The sequence below is a fragment of the Eretmochelys imbricata genome, chromosome 10 (assembly GCF_965152235.1).
Source record: "Eretmochelys imbricata isolate rEreImb1 chromosome 10, rEreImb1.hap1, whole genome shotgun sequence".
In the NCBI taxonomy this organism is placed as follows: domain Eukaryota; kingdom Metazoa; phylum Chordata; order Testudines; family Cheloniidae; genus Eretmochelys; species Eretmochelys imbricata.
Genome location: NC_135581.1, coordinates 42,935,785 through 42,952,784, shown reverse-complemented (window position 1 = coordinate 42,952,784; position 17,000 = coordinate 42,935,785). Strand labels below are relative to the sequence as shown.

The 17,000-nt window shown below is 50.4% G+C and overlaps 1 protein-coding gene across 6 annotated transcripts in view; it reads right to left on the bottom strand.

The window, feature by feature from the left end:
- Positions 1 to 1,363: 1,363 nt before the first annotated feature.
- HEXA (hexosaminidase subunit alpha) overlaps positions 1,364 to 17,000 on the bottom strand; it is a 32,052-nt gene continuing 16,415 nt past the window's right edge. For 4 of the 6 annotated variants that reach the window (XM_077827945.1, XM_077827947.1, XM_077827948.1 and 1 more), the window contains 9 exons: positions 16,218 to 16,319; positions 14,541 to 14,673; positions 13,148 to 13,328; positions 12,375 to 12,461; positions 11,845 to 11,917; positions 10,287 to 10,467; positions 9,752 to 9,842; positions 3,645 to 3,749; positions 1,364 to 3,019 (listed from right to left, as the gene is read on the bottom strand). In XM_077827945.1, coding sequence (XP_077684071.1) covers positions 2,956 to 3,019; positions 3,645 to 3,749; positions 9,752 to 9,842; positions 10,287 to 10,467; positions 11,845 to 11,917; positions 12,375 to 12,461; positions 13,148 to 13,328; positions 14,541 to 14,673; positions 16,218 to 16,319 — 1,017 coding nt within the window. In that variant the 3' untranslated portion in view covers positions 1,364 to 2,955. Of the gene's footprint in view, positions 3,020 to 3,644; positions 3,750 to 8,472; positions 8,566 to 9,751; positions 9,843 to 10,286; positions 10,468 to 11,844; positions 11,918 to 12,374; positions 12,462 to 13,147; positions 13,329 to 14,540; positions 14,674 to 16,217; positions 16,320 to 17,000 lie in introns of all 6 variants that reach the window. The other 2 variants (XM_077827946.1, XR_013347285.1) reach the window with 2 other exon arrangements.

Sequence of the window (17,000 nt, the reverse complement as noted above, 5' to 3'; positions counted from 1 at the left end):
CCTCTCCTACCCCACCCCACGCTGCTCCAAGTGCCCATGCTACCACCAGGCAGGGCCGTCCCTGCTTCCCCCCCAACCCCCCACAGAGAGTCTGGGCTGTGCTCAAGGCCTGCAGGGCCTGGGAGGCCCGCCCCACCTATAGAAGTTATGACATTGCTTTAAAAATCATGAGATTTTTTTTAAAAAAAGAAATGTTGGGATCTTTTTATTCCCCTTGTGGAGTTTTGAGCCCTGAGGGATCATGTTTTCAAGCTTATTTCCGCACTGAGGGCTTGAAGTTTTTAAAATGAAAGCTGAGATCTCACATAACCCCAGGACTCCAGGAGCTGGGGCTTCAAGAAAAAACACCAAGTAGTGCCAGTCTCACGATGAAATCATGAGAGTTGGCAACACCTTTTAAGATAAAAATGTATCTGGATTTTCCAGAAAATTGCTCAGTAAGTTGGATGATGTTTAAAAGAGTTAACAAACGTACATGGATAAAAGAAATACTACTGCCTAGCTCTTCTATACTGCTTTTCATCCATAGACCTCAAAGCATTTTTATCATCCCCATTTTACAGATGGGGAAACTGAGGCATGGAGAGGGATAAGTGACTTGCCCAAGGTTACCCAGCAGGTCTACAGCAAAGCCAGGAATAGAACCCAGGCCTCGAGTTCCAGTCCAGTGCTCTAACCACTATGAAACACGGCTTTCCAGTGATCTTTATAATAAAAATCATGCATACTAAACCACTTGCAACTAAAGGCACCAATGGGAAGTCTACCTCATTCAGCACAGGCTGTGTGGCACAATTCAATGTACTTTGAAGACAGCAGTTTCCTGTTTTCTTTTTTGTTTTGTTTTTTAGTAACACACATTGTAGGCAGTAAATTCATTTACCCCAGTCTTTAAATCAGATACAGTGTTTAGGCTGTTTTAACTGTTCTTACCCTGTAGGTCATGGCACTGCCCAGATTGCTGCCTGGAAGGGGCACCCTGCTATGGAAAAGGTTGGGATTTGCAACACTATTTCATATTACAATGCAGGGCCCCTGGAAATGTTCCCTCTTATTCCCTCATTTAATAGCACCCTCCATGGACATGGGCCAGTACTGAGGGCTTTAGCTCAGAAGTGATTTTAACCTTTTTCATTTGTAAACCCCTAAAACATTTCAAATTAAGGTGTGGATCCCTTTGGAAATCTTAGACACAGACTGCGGACCCCCAGGGGTCCACAGACAACAGGTTGAAAACCACTGGCCTACGTAAACAGCAGATCTCCCAAAACTGTCCCCTAGTGGTGACAGGAAGGACTGCAGACAATCATCCCTTTAAGAATATACCCTAGAACTAGAGATGAAAAATAAATTCAAACTCAGCCATTTCTGGATATTTTTAATGAAAATTTAACAATCATAACATCTGAACGGTTGTAGAGAAGTGACAGCACAGCAGTGGCTTATTTAAAGCAAAGTCACATAGCGTTCCTACAGTGCAGCATCTTGTCCAGTTCAGAAAAATTAACCCAAAACCAGATACCAGTTGCATCGGTAGGGGCTTTCACCAGGAGATCCTAGCTGTCAAAGACAAGTGTCTCAACCCACTGATCATCTAGTGAACAGCTAAGCTGGTCCCTGCCTCTAGGAGTGTACAATCAATTCAATAAAGACTAGAAGAAGGTAAATCTGAGCCGACCCTCACTGCAGGGACTCAAACACTGGGAAGTTGGATACGCTGACTGACTCCTGTGTGAGGCTGCATACCCGACAAGGGGACTGGCCAGTGAGGGCCCAGCGGGGATTGTAATATCATTGGGCAATTCCCTCAATTCCTAAAAAGGAGAAGGCAAGAAGGAAGCTGAGGGAGGAATCTGGAGTTATTGCCTCATAGAGGCTTTGCGGGGGGGCCACTCTCTTGAGACAGGCAAGAGAAGAAGGCAGCATCCAGGGTAAGGAGCAGAGACGGTGGCATGAAGAGGAAAGCACAACTGGGCTGCAGGCAGAGTTAGGAGGAACAAAGAGAAAAGAAACAGCAGAACAAACAAGGGCTGGGTTGAATGGCTAGTCCCCACTAACAGCTTGTGCATTGGTGCGGAGAGAATCTTACACGCCAAAGGTGTGTCCACACTAGGAAGGGGGGGGGGTGTTACCACACGGTAACAGCTTAGCATGGAGAAAGTAGTCTGCAGTTTTAACACCTTCAGTGGTCAAGGTAAAAGCTAGGCGGAGCCTAAGGTTTCATCCGACCAACTAAGACTACAACTGCCTGCCCCACCTGGCTAAACCCCTTGTGCCCCCAAGACCTGAGACAGACACAGACCAGTCACAAGCTATACAGTTAGGCACACAGCGCGAGCTAAGCCAGCCGGGCTCCCAGCAATATCATCATCCTCAGGCATGTTCGGGACAGGGAGCAAACCCTGAGCTGAGGCCTCTGCTCCTGGAGGTAGGCAGGCATGGAGGTAGGCAGGAGTGGAGCCGTTCTGCTGCACTAGGAGTCGGGTGCAGTAGCACATGCAGGTCAGGGTCTGCAGGCTTCCTTGCTGGAGTGGAGCGGGGGGCGTCTGCTCTGAAGCGACTCTCACTCTGGTACTGCGGCACTGCGTATGTCACTACAAAGTAAAGAGGGTTTGTAGCTGCCAACCCGGCAGCTCCAGCCTGGGCTCTTCCACACACCAAACCCTGTGCATCCCCAGTGCAATAGCTGACTGGAGCTACCCTGCTGCGGATGGGCCAGGAGCCTCACACAGCCTGCCCCGGCACTGGGACAGACTGGAAAGGCACCTTCTCTCTTTGGGACTCCTTCTTTATTGGATTTAAAATTCAAACAGTAGAAAAAAGGCAAAGTATCTAAATCAGCTCATTGCAAGAACAAGAGCAACAGGGACGACCTGTAGCACATGGGAGCAGCTATTGTCTGAGATACACACACAGCACGCAGGTCGAAGGGGTGGGGGCAGCTGAGCTCTCCGTTCAGAACCCATTGTATTCAGGATCACAGTATCCTGTAAAGAGAGGTTGAGCCTGGATGCCTCGCCTGGAATAGAAGAGACACAGGAATACTACACAGAACCCATTCAGGCTTCCAGTCCTTAAAGGGGAGGGAGTTACTCTTAACCCTTTGGTGCCCTGATGAGAGTGATGTGCTGAAGTACAGGGTTCATTTCTTCTCTCCCCTGCATACTGAAGTTTTGAGGTATCTGATGATATTTTAGGGCTCAGGAAAGTGAGGGATTAGACCAGTTTTCGCAGGCTAAGCAGGGTGGAGCCTGGTCTCTACCTGAAGGGAGACCCTCACGAAAAATCCACATGCTACAAGCAGCAGTGCTGGCAACTCTGTAGGGAGTGCTCTGCCACTGAATCAGCACTGAACCAATGCTTCAGCATGGCACTAGGGGTGCTGTGCTGCTGTGTGGTGCCATCTACCAGAGTTGGCAAACTAAGGTCCTGACCACTCATAGGCATTAATGATGCCATGGCACTTTGCATAACCCCAGTGCCCTGGTGAAATCCCAGCAGCCAGTTACAGTCTGGCTCCCTAGATTCCCTAGCAGCTCCAAAGGGACTCACTCCTCACTGCTGCCCCACCCCAGAGGTGACTGAGTGATTTCCTGTGTCTAGCTGGGGTCTTGGATGAAAGGAGCTAGGCAAGTCACAATTACCTGAGCAGTGTGCAGCGGAAATTTGCCAGTCGTCTATATGCATCTTGCAGACCTCTCACAGTCTTATTGCTCCACAGCCTCTCAGCTATAGCCCCAGCTCTTGGCCTTGAGGAAATGAGATGCAAAGATGTGTTACTCTACACTGGAAGTCAGAGGGCTGCTAAGAGCAGGCGCTCCCAAACACTCCTGCACTGAACTGTGAGATGAAACTGTTCCTACTGAGGCAGAAATGCAGGGATGTCAGCAGAAAAGCTGGACTAACCTCCCGGGGAACGCAAAGGGCTCCAGTAGCAATCCCTGGGAGTGGAGAGGCATTACTAACACCCAGGCTGCTATACTTTGCTATACGTGGGGTCAGCACAGACATAGAATCATAGAATATCAGGGTTGGAAGGGACCCCTGAAGGTCATCTAGTCCAACCCCCTGCTCGAAGCAGGACCAATTCCCAGTTAAATCATCCCAGCCAGGGCTTTGTCAAGCCTGACCTTAAAAACTTCCAAGGAAGGAGATTCCACCACCTCCCTAGGCAACGCATTCCAGTGTTTCACCACCCTCTTAGTGAAAAAGTTTTTCCTAATATCCAATCTAAACCTCCCCCACTGCAACTTGAGACCATTACTCCTCGTTCTGTCATCTGCTACCATTGAGAACAGTCTAGAGCCATCCTCTTTGGAACCCCCTTTCAGGTAGTTGAAAGCAGCTATCAAATCCCCCCTCATTCTTCTCTTCTGCAGGCTAAACAATCCCAGCTCCCTCAGCCTCTCCTCATAAGTCATGTGTTCTAGACCCCTAATCATTTTTGTTGCCCTTCGCTGGACTCTCTCCAATTTATCCACATCCTTCTTGTAGTGTGGGGCCCAAAACTGGACACAGTACTCCAGATGAGGCCTCACCAATGTCGAATAGAGGGGGACGATCACGTCCCTCGATCTGCTCGCTATGCCCCTACTTATACATCCCAAAATGCCATTGGCCTTCTTGGCAACAAGGGCACACTGCTGACTCATATCCAGCTTCTCGTCCACTGTCACCCCTAGGTCCTTTTCCGCAGAACTGCTGCCTAGCCATTCGGTCCCTAGTCTGTAGCGGTGCATTGGATTCTTCCGTCCTAAGTGCAGGACCCTGCACTTATCCTTATTGAACCTCATCAGATTTCTTTTGGCCCAATCCTCCAATTTGTCTAGGTCCTTCTGTATCCTATCCCTCCCCTCCAGCGTATCTACCACACCTCCCAGTTTAGTATCGTCCGCAAATTTGCTGAGAGTGCAATCCACACCATCCTCCAGATCATTTATGAAGATATTGAACAAAACCGGCCCCAGGACCGACCCCTGGGGCACTCCACTTGACACCGGCTGCCAACTAGACATGGAGCCATTGATCACTACCCGTTGAGCCCGACAATCTAGCCAGCTTTCTACCCACCTTATAGTGCATTCATCCAGCCCATACTTCCTTAACTTGCTGACAAGAATACTGTGGGAGACCGTGTCAAAAGCTTTGCTAAAGTCAAGAAACAATACATCCACTGCTTTCCCTTCATCCACAGAACCAGTAATCTCATGATAAAAGGCGATTAGATTAGTCAGGCATGACCTTCCCTTGGTGAATCCATGCTGACTGTTCCTGATCACTTTCCTCTCATGCAAGTACTTCAGGATTGATTCTTTGAGGACCTGCTCCATGATTTTTCCAGGGACTGAGGTGAGGCTGACTGGCCTGTAGTTCCCAGGATCCTCCTTCTTCCCTTTTTTAAAGATTGGCACTACATTAGCCTTTTTCCAGTCATCCGGGACTTCCCCGGTTTGCCACGAGTTTTCAAAGATAATGGCCAATGGCTCTGCAATCACAGCCGCCAATTCCTTCAGTACTCTCGGATGCAACTCGTCCGGCCCCATGGACTTGTGCACGTCCAGCTTTTCTAAATAGTCCCTAACCACCTCTATCTCCACAGAGGGCTGGCCATCTCTTCCCCATTTTGTGATGCCCAGCGCAGCATGTAAACATGATTTACAAAAGGCTCTCCAAGGCCAGGAAAAATTGGAACAATGATGGAGGAGGCTGGGGAGCTGTGAGAAGGAGAATGTCAAATATGCCTTGAATATTATTAGTAACTATTAGTCCTTAAGACCTTAAAAGAGAAAAGCAACCATTCTATTCCCTTCTCCATGACAACCAGGATTGCACCTACAACTCCTTTGCCTGTTCCAAATGTTAGCTCCTCCTAAAGGAACTCTGGACAACAAGAGATCAACATCCACCTCCAGAGTGCAAGACAGATGGGGTTAAGAAACCTCAGACCCCCAGAAATAAGAAACAGGAAACACAAACTCTGCAAGCTCTTGTTACTCAGACAAGTTCCTCTCATGAGCAGCATGTGGATAGAGCATCTTGTGATGCTAGCTGGCTGCTATGAACACCCCCTTTCTTTTGCCCATAAAATCCCGAAGGAACCCCTTGCTTTTTGACAGCAGTGATCGTTAGCCTGTTTCATCCTAGGAGTGAATTAAGTGCCAGAAACTTTTTTGGGGCAGAGGGGAGCAACTATAAATCAAATAAACTGTTCAAATAGTAGCTTATTGTGAGACCCAGAAAACTAAAGGTTCCACAGGACAAACTTCCCAATACCCCAAGAAATCCAACCAATTAGCTTTCACCCCAAATTTTAAGATGTACATTTGCTTGCTTTATCAATCAAATGCACCCTCTCTCCAGTCTTGTTCCTTCAAAATATTTTCTCTTGTATTGCAAGCCCTCAAGGATGTGAAATGCTGTATATATAATCAAAGAATGAATAGGCTAGATCCACTAAATTTAGCAGAACTGTAAGGGATTTTGTTGGTTTTCTTTTTCAATTATTGTTGCACTCTAGAAGTGATATTAATTGTAAAGAACAAGGAGGAAAAAGACCATTGACAGATATAAGCACCTATACAGGGTACAGCTTTGAAATATTGAAAGAAATCGCTTAAAAGGGGAGAAAATTCCAATTAACAGTAGGGATTAATAGAGAACTACAATCCTTGAAATGAAGAACAAAAACCTCTGATAAAAAACTTCTGATGAAAAAAAAAAACCATTTACTGGCTATCGAGGGAAGCAGCAGGAAAACTGAGTGCTGAAATGTGAGTTTGTTTGGTCAGTATCCAATTGGAAATAAAAGCCATGCCCCCTCCAACACTCCCTGTCCCTGAAAAGGTGTAAAACTGAGGTCACTGTGGGGGTGGGGCTCAGTTCGCTGAACCTTCTCTCCAAAATATACTGCAGAAGTGAGATTCAATACCAGACACCTGACCAGCCCCTGGAATGGGCAGACTCTCCCTTTCCTGGTTTCCCAGCACAAAGGAGGGGTGAGATTTCATTTCAGAGATTGTATTTATTTCTGTTCTTTAAATAAAAACCTGAAAGTTCCCTTGTTGAGTCACCACCCCTTCTAGTGAGACCTCAACGAACCCTATATTGAATATATAAAATTGGCCGAAGAGAACCTCAAATAATCATAAAAAGAAAAGGAGTACTTGTGGCACCTTAGAGACTAACCAATTTATTTGAGCATAAGCTTTTGTGAGCTACAGCTCACTTCATCGGATGCATCCAATGAAGTGAGCTGTAGCTCACGAAAGCTTATGCTCAAATAAATTGGTTAGTCTCTAAGGTGCCACAAGTACTCCTTTTCTTTTTGCGAATACAGACTAACACCGCTGTTACTCTGAAACCTGTCAAATAATCATAGAATCATAGAATATCAGGCTTGGAAGGGACCTCAGGAGGTCATCTAGTCCAACGCCCTGCTCAAAGCAGGACCAATCCCCAACTAAATCATAACTTGAAGAAATTGCTTTTGATGTTTTAAACTAGTCCTTTTTGTACCAAACACTAGGACCACACTGCTAAGATTGCCTTAAAACAAGTACATCCTAACTCTTTGCAGAATTACTTGAAATATGACAAATGTACTACAGATACTAAAGAATTGATAACTGACAATTATAAGCATAAGAAATATTGGTTATTTGTACTATTCTATGGTATAAACAACATGTTGTATTCCGCACACACTAGAACTTCTGACATCTAAACTTGACTATAGACTATTGATTTTATACTTATGTGGTTCTGGCTGAATAAATAAACTTGTTGATTGGTTAAGAACAACTCAGTGTCCTGATTAGAAAAGCACTGTCCCAAGGTAAAAGTAAATCTGAAAAGAAGGCAGTGTTAATGAGTAAGCTATTGCTCCCTGTACTAAATAAAAAGGGGTTCTCTGAATTATTTTCCATTCCAATATTGGCTAGAACATTTATTCAATTGGCAAATCTAGTTTGTCAGGTTTCAGCTTTAAAATCTAACTGGCACATGAGCAAATTAATAACATTGACCCATTCATGCTTCCACGTCACTGGAAAAGCAGAGTGCCATTTGCCTGCGGGATTAATGGTGTGGCTGCAGCTCAAGCCAGCACACCCAAACTAGCCTTAATCTAACTAGCTCAGGGCCCAGATTAGTGAAGCTGTGGGAGCATGGGACTTCAGCACAGGCTGTACAAATCTTCCCAGAACTGCCATGGCTTCGCTGTTACTGGTACCTGAGCTAAATTAAAGCTAGCTTGGATATGTCTGCACATGTGGCAATCACACCCGGTGATTGCAGCACAGACAGACCCTAGAAAGGTGGGTGGTGGGAAAGAAGAGAAATAGGAGTCTCTTAGCAAACAGGATGTTATGCCAATCCACAGCCATTACACTGAATGTACTTAAGGAAACCCCACCTGCTGGTTCCTTGCAGATGTTCCCCCAACAAACACCAACATGCCTATCATTGCCATACCTGGAAACAGACTGAACGGGGTGGGATGGCAGAGCAGACAACACAGGATTACATGCTCACGAAGTTTTGCAGCAAAAACATGAGCCCCTGCCCCTGCATAGTAAAGTATAAGTGGAGAAGAGGAGAAAGCTGAGCTGAGATTAACCAGTCTTTCTACAGAGGCTTTAAGACAGGAAGGTTGGCTAAGTCCTGTATAAGGGTCCCTAAATCAGGCATTGATCAACAGTTATATTAATTCATTTAGAGCTTCTAGGGGAGAAGGCAGGAAGGAAACAAAAGGAGGACGGTAGCACGACAACCTCATAGATGTTTTACAATGCCTCCCTCCTGGAGGAGGTAATGAGTCCCACAGGGCCTAGAGAATACTAGCTGACACCTCTCCTTTGCTAATTGAGCTGGGGGGCCTGGAGCAGGCCAGTTTGGCATGAGAATGACAGGAGCAGAGCAAGGCCACTGGTCTGGTGGGACAACATTTTAAGTCAACGTAATTATTTTTTATTTTTATAATAATTTAGCAAGTGAGTGTTTAAAAAAAAAGCCGTTGGAAAACAAGAGCTCAAGGAACCACTTTGTGCCCAGCCTATGATAACAGCCAGTTAACTCTGCTCCAGCAGGAACTGGAGACTGTAAATAATTCAGGCCATTCAGTTCAGCACAAGGCAGTCAGATGGAGGTGGGATTCACTGTAAGGCACAAGGACCAAAGCCTGGTACCATTCAGCACCCAAAAGATGGGGACTCTAAAGCACCAAAGCACAGCTGCTCATCTACAAAGGTTGCCTGCCACCCGGGGCCTGTGCATTTACAGTGGAAACATGCCAAACTGGAAGGACGCTGTCTGCTAAGATCTGCCAGTACATCTACATTCTGAAAACAGGGAATCCTCCACTACACTGCCTTCCTCCCATAGAGTGTCGTGCTAGGCACAGGTCCCCTACACCCTGAGCCGCTATGGATGCTGTGATGCACTCACCACAACGTGGGGCTTCCCTCTGTGGAGTTTCACTATATCCAAGCAGACAGCCATAAATCCAGGTTTACAGGTGAGCCAGCCACTACAGCGATGGGAGACAGATCAGGAGACCACCACACCTGCTGTACTCCCATTGAGACACAGCGGCCCAATTCTCCTCTTCCCACAATCTCACCCTATTGGCCCCAGTGGAGTGGAGTTCCCTGCAATTTACACAATGCAGTGGGAAATCGGGCCAAGGACCATCACCCATGTTAGAAGAGAAGGGCTCAAGCCAGCCCCCCACCACTCTGATGGGTTCTCTTACCAGAGCCTGGGCGTCAGGTTAGTTACATCCACATATTCACCCCACATGCAAGCCTCTCCGCCAATCACCAGCTCCTTCTGCTCAGGGCTGCCTGTCAAAAGAGACACTTGTTCGAATGACAAAGGATCAGAATATGGGGTGGCATGTCCCCTCTGTCCCCGCCCACAGAGAGGAGTCTGTTATAGCATCCAGCTTCAGGGCTTAGCTAATCAGCTCAAGCTGTAGAGACTCAGGCTTCTGCCCTGGAGGTCCCCGATGGCAAACATCAGCTACACGTGCTGAAGGACAGTTTGACTGTTTCACGCCAGAGGGAGGCTGTTCAGTGCCCATCCCCTGACAAGCAGGGCAGCTGCCAGTCACTGGAGCCAAGGGCACAGGAACTTGTGCTCACTTGGTTCAGCAGTAGGAAGTACTTGACTGGCCTGCTTGTTAGTTGACTGACCAGCCAGGACTGCTACATCACCCCCTCGACAGCCAGCTGTGTGTGAGGCCCCACAGGGGAGGCTGACACAGCCCACATGTGCAAGGGACACACCTTCAAACTCCAGAGGCTCCACCTGGTAAGCCGTCTGCCAGTCCTGCCCATATGAGATGCGGTTGAGATACCAGGGGGCAGACAGCAGGGCCCTGTAACCGGCCTTGGTGACTCGAGCTACCTCCTGCTGGTACGGCCCGGCGTTCTCCCGCCATACGTGGATGATGGTGTCTGGCTTCACCTGGCCACACATGACAGAAATACGCATGATGCTCCATGCAAGGGGTCAGCGTGTCCCATTCCCCTAGCACACGAGAAGAGCCAGGCCAACAGCCCCCGAGGCAATCTGCAGCACACAGCACTGCAAGGCACACACCACCCACGTGGGGACCTTCAGCAGGGACATGGGAACAGTGCAACCCAAGGACGACCCTCAGTTCACACTCCCCAGAGCCACACACACCCCTGTGCTGTACACACTTTTCTCCTGCTAGCTCAGCCTGGGACCCTGCAGCAGAAATGGGAAGTCACTGCTGCACTGGTAATGGCAAGAGTCAGCAAGACGATTCTTCTAGACAACCACACCCCTACCCGACAGCAATGTAGCACAGGCATGCTGCGCCCTCATGTGAAACTGACCCCACGGAGGGCACTTCCGTCATCCTTCCTACTCCACGCACCCAGCCCAAAGGGTAAACTAGGAAGGATGCTCTAGCAGACAGGGCACTGGACTAAGACTCTGGACTTCCTATGTGACCTCGGTCAAGTCTCTGAACTCTTCCTGTGCCTCAGTACCCCAGACTACAGCCCCTGCAAGCCTCCCAGTGAGAAAAGAGTGTGAGGTGCTCAGTTACTATGGCAATGAGGGCCGTGTAAGTACCTAGGCAGCTCGCTCCCAGGGGAGTCCCTGCTGCTCTTCCCCTAGCCGACGCCCTCTCTGACCCCCACAATCCCCTCAAGGTACCAGGCAGAAGTGGCTGGCTTCAGCTGGGGAAAGAGAAGCGGAAGGGGCCTGGAGAGAGAGATGCTGGGAGTGCCTTCCCTGAGGAGGGAGCAGCAAGGCTGCAGCAGCAGGGCAGCTCTGAGTTCTCAAATGCCATGCCAGCAAGTGACAGTGCCTGGTTGTATTCCTCACCCACCCCCACCACCAGCAGGGTCATGGTGTGAGCCAGCCCCCTGCACTGGCCTGGAGTGGGTATAGTGAGCAGCTGATAGAGTAGGCTGTGACCGAATAGCCACAGGTTGTGAACAGCACACCTGCTGCGGAGGGAGCTATGGACCTAAAGGGAGAGCATGCCTGGGACAGGATCAAAGACCTGCCTCTTAAGGGATCAGGCCACAAGGAATCAGGGGAAGAACCATGGCTAACAAAGGAGGGAAAAAGCCCATGGGCGAGGGTGGAGAATTCCCCCCCCCCACCAAACCCTGGCCCAAGAGCAAACCCAGTGCCTGGCAGAGCCCAGCAGGGGATGGGGCAGGAGGAGACCATGCAGTAAGCAGACATCCCTCCATCAACACACAGCCAGGCCCCTCCATTCCCAAGGCACACTGAGACACACTGCATCGGCTGTTGCTGAGAGCCAGGGGCCTGTAGCAAGGAAAACAGAGCGGCTCTCACCTTCACGCCGTTATCGAACACCTCCTGCCACACTACATAGCCCTTGCCATAGGAAGAGATGATATCCAGCAGCCTGGAGCCAGGAGAGAAGCAGCACAGAATAAACAGGGACAGCTCCCCCATCACTGAGCTGCAGTGACCAAGGAGAGTCCAGCCAGAGCCTCCATCATTCAAGTCAGGGCCTGTGTCTAGACACGAACATTACCTAGGCCAGGAGCTTACCTTGGTTCTCTCCCTTCCCCATCCCAAGGCAGGTCCTAACCAGGGCTCCCAGTCCATCACCCACCCACTATCGAGAGCCATCACCAACCCTGAACCCCTTTGGGGTAAACTCTCCACACAAGCCTGCGTGGGACAAGGTGTGGTGGGGCCATACCCAGGTACCAGCTTTGGAGTGGAGGTGGGTATTCTCAAGGGGGCCTGCTCCCCAGGAGGAAATACAGAGTGGTGGGGTGGATATGTGAGCCACGGAAGGCACACTGGTTGTGCTGCAGCTGCTGCTCTCTGCAGGCCCCTGTCACAGCCCTCACCTCTGGATGTAGAAAGACTCCAGTTTGGCGTAGTCTTGGCCAAACCCCATCCTCTGCATGAAGGCCTGGACTTCCGGATTCGACTTCCTGTGCATCAAAGAGAGGAGCAGTATGAAAGCACAGGCCACACTGTGGAGCGTGCAGCACCCTGGAGACATGTGCCGAGAGCAACAGGAAGGAGAGCGAGTCACGGGGCTGCTGTGTCTCAATGGCCATCTCTACAGGGTGGGAGGGATCGTCCCCAATGGCCTGAAGGATGCAAGCCAGAGAGCTGTCTCTGGATGGGCTGGTGGTGTCTGCTTCCCTCGGGCAGCCACTCAGCGCTAATGTCTCTTGCCTTGTGTAGTAGGACAAAGGCTGGGGGCTGATTTGTTTTATTAGGCCAAGAGTGACTGCTAGTGAGGAAGGATGGTCTGTGGCCAAGGCACAATTCGGAGGACCCGGGTTGTGTTCCCAGCTCTGCCACAAACACAGTGTGACCTCATGCCTCTCTGTGCCTCAGTTCCCCCACTGATAATAGCACTGCCATGCCTCCCTGTCTCTCTTTTCTATTTAGCCTGGAAGCTCCCTGCGGCAGGGACTGTCTCTCACTGTATTTACGTACAGTGCCTAGCACAGCAAGGTGTCAATCTCATTTGGGGCTTCTAAGCACTGCTATAATCCAGACCATTCCTAGCTAGTGATCAGAGTCGACAGTCCAAGGTCATTTATCCCATGGACTTGTCCCTGCTATCCCGGCCGCCGTCAAGCAGCTACAAAGAAGCGTAACCCACCAGCAGGTGAAGTCAACCTCGTCGCCACCAAGGTGGAGGTAGAAGTCTGGGAACACAGTGCTGATCTCCCTAAAGAGCTCTGTCATGAACTGGTAAGTGGTGTTGAGGATGGGGTTGACCGGCCCGTGGACCCCGGAGGGAATCGAGCCTGCATAGCAGGGCGTCAGCAAGCCCGGAGCACCTGGATCAATACCAAAAAATGCTGTAAGGAAGAGTTTACGTGCCACCAAGCTCTGGGTCACTGGCTGGCCAATGCCACCTGCTGCTCCCCACCACTGGAGGGGACAGCCAGGCAACTCCAGGCACAGCAAACAAGGGAGAGGAGAGAGCAAAGGCTCCACACAGGACAGGCAGCTGCTTGGTTGGAGCTGTCTTCTCCCATCTCATGCTTCAGTAACGCACATGCCAGTGCACAGCCCCCAACACCAAGCGAGCATATCCCAGCCACAGATCTCAACACACAGCACACAAGTGGGGTATGTCCCATCACCCCACTGGACAGGGGCAGACTGCGGCACAGAGAGGGGAAGTGATGTACCCAAGGTCAGCCAGCAGGTCAGTGGCAGAACTGGGAATAGACCCAGACCTCTGGACTCCCAGTCCAGTGCTTCGTTTGGGTCAGGCAGCCTCAAGTATGCCAAGAAAGGCTGAGAACTCTGCGGCTGCGCTGGAGCAGGTAGCTGTGTGCAGGGAGTCATCTTTGCAGGATGGGAAGGGGCCAGAACCTGACCCCTCCACACCAGGCTCTTAGCATAAGTGAGGAGATGGACTGGGAAATGTAACAGTTACATGGCCTAAGGTCCCACAAGGGGGTGATGGCTCCAGACTATTGTGCTCCCGAAGGAAAGCACAATACTAACTGACTGGAAGGACGTGGACTAGCCAAGATCTGGAATTCTCTTCCCCTGGCCTAAATCTTGTGTTCATTAATGGGCATAGACTGGATTATGGCCCCCCACCCCATCTCCTCCCTTACAAATTCAGTGCTTGTGAAGCAGATTAGCAAGCAATGTTCTGAGACAGGCATGGAGCAGGTGTGTGCTGAGATGAGCTGAGGTGTATAGGCAGAGGCGTTGGGGGCCCAGGACTGGGATAGCAAGGATGCTGTAGGTCAGGAGTGAGGTACACAGTCGGGGGAGGACAGCACAAACAGCATCTCCCTGTACTATGCCTGGTTATATCCTCCCCTGAGTTCCTCAGACCCACCAGACAAGCAGACAGGATAGCTAAGAGCAAGTTACTGGCCAGGCCCAGGCTCTGACAAAGGGATGCACACACATCTAGCTGGATATCTGTGCTAAGACCTAGATCACTGAGACCCATCTTTGGGCACAACCCCAGAATCCCCAACCCATGCTTTGCTCTGGGGCCTAGGGCAGGCCCCGTTCCTTACCTGGGCCCCAAGAGTGGGTATGGCCAGGGGTGTCAAACTCCGAAATGACTCGGATCCCACGTAGCCTGGCGTACTCGATCACCAGCTTCACGTCGTTCAGCGTGTACACGTGGGTGACGGGATTGTAAGCTCCCTGGGAGGGCACAGGAATCACAGGTCCCTACTGCTCCAGTGTGCGCCCATTCAGACCCACCCCGCCTATCGTTAGCCATCGCCAATAGTCAGCTTCCCACTGTGCTAACAGGAAAGGCCCCGTGCCTGGCCCAAGCAACCTGTAATGACTGGAAACCTTTGGTGCAGTGCACAGAGCTCTGCCTCCCTCCCACAACAGTACCAGCTGGGCAGCAGCCACTGCCAGCACCACTTCCCATTTGGAGCGGAGGAGTCTGGATAGACAACCCCTGCCGAGTAACTGGCTACACTTTATGTGCTCCCCCAGCAGGCCAGCGTGTGGTTGGGAATTCCTCCTGCCAGGCTGCAGCCCAGCCCGGGTTCCCAGGCTGACCAGCAAATTTCCAGGAACTGCATAAGTTCTTTCCTCACTTCTGTTCTGACTCAGTCACGTAAGAGCGAAGAAAAATGGGCAGCTGCCCCTGGGGGACCCAGATCTGTCCCCAGGGCTGATAGCAAGGAAGCTCTTGCTCGTTACAGGTCACCAGCATTGCTCCTTACATTCTAGGGTGAAATTAGAGCAGGGGTTCTCAAACTTCATTGCACCGCGACCCCCTTCTGACAACAAAAATTACTACACGACGCCAGGAGGGGGACTGAAGCGTGAACCCACCCAAGCCCTAGCCCTGCCCCCCGGGTAGTGGGGAGGGCAAGCCAAACCCCAGGCCTTCAGTCCCAGGCAGGGGGCCTGTAATTTGAACCCCGATGCCCAGGGCGGAAGCCATCGGGCTTCAGCTTCAGCCCTGGGCAATGGGTCTCAGGCTTCGGCCCCAGCAAGTCTAAGCCACCCCTGGTGACCCCATTAAAATGGGGTCGATACCCACTTTGGGGTCCCAACCCACAATTTGAGAACAGCTGAATTAGAGAATACGGCTCTTAAACCGAGACCAGTCATGCCAGCTAAAGTGCAGCACATGGCCAGGGTCTCTCCATTCGCAGCCCTGGACCTGTATTCCCTGCTATCCCAGCTCTGACCCCACACACATTGCCCGTGCACCTCAATCCTGCCCTAACCCGCCCCGCTATCCCAGCCCTGGATCCGTCAGACACCAACACTGCCAATTATGCTAAGTTATGCATGTTGCGATTCAGTGATGCAAATATTGTCCAGGGCCTGGACTGAGACCACTGGACTCATTTCATTTGTGATCCAGGCTTCTATTTCAAACCTGATCTTTCCTTGCAACACAAAGCCAAAGAATGCATGATGCTGCAGTTTCTAACAGAGGGGGTACTAATAGAATCAGGTGCTGAGGGCAGCACAGAGGTTTGGCCTGATGGCATATGGGCTGAGGACCCCCTTTTACACAGAGAGCACACGCACAGAGATATCCATCAGGAGAGGACAAAGAATATGGGGCCAACTTCTCCTTTGCAGGACACAGGGGACTCCCACTGGCTTTAATCGGGGCCCCAGACATTAGTGGTGGGAGAACAGGACCCCTGGTGCTTGCTCTGAGAGCATGTCAGAGTTTAGGGTGCCACACAGGAAATGGGATGCGCTACCTTTCGGCTGAGCTCCGGGAAAGCTGCGCTCTCATACGGGAAGGAGGGGTCATCCACGATGTGCCAGTGAAATACGTTGAACTTGTTATAAGCCATGACGTCCTGGGGAGCCATAAGAGAGCAACAGGATTCAGACAAACACACCCACGCCCTACTCTGGCAGCTCAGCCAGCCTGCTTTCGCACACCCTTCTATACCAAAGTGGCCTCCCAATGGGGATCAGGATACCCAGGGCTATTCCCTCTCGACTTACATTTGGAACAAACTCCAATCACAAAGACAGGCTCATACACACACACAAGCCCTTCCGGCTCCCTCTGGGATCTGAGAGTCACGGGGGATATACCCATTGTCACTAGTAAGAGGTTCTGCAGGTCAAGGGCTGCCCTTGACACTTGTGAAACTGCCACAGGATCTGCACAGGAGGAACTGATGGAACAGAACTGTGTTGCCAATGCAAGGGAATCCTGCACTAGGCCGTTTACCTTGGCTTGGCAGGGCTACAAGCACAGCACAGCCTGGGTTTTGTCAGTAAGATTGGCAACTAAGACTCCAAGCACAAAGGGGGCACACCAGTAAGGGCCATTTTTCAGAGCCAAACACCAATGTGAGGAGTGGCTGGAAATATTCTATTTCAGACTAATGCTCTGGGGTTCCTTGCTAAGGGACAGAGTTAAACAGACCTTCCCACGGCTCCTTAAGTTTCTCCAAGCCCTAGATCACTCTCTCCTTCCCTGTCATTTTCAGAATCAAAGACTCAAAGGGCAGAAGGGACCATTATAT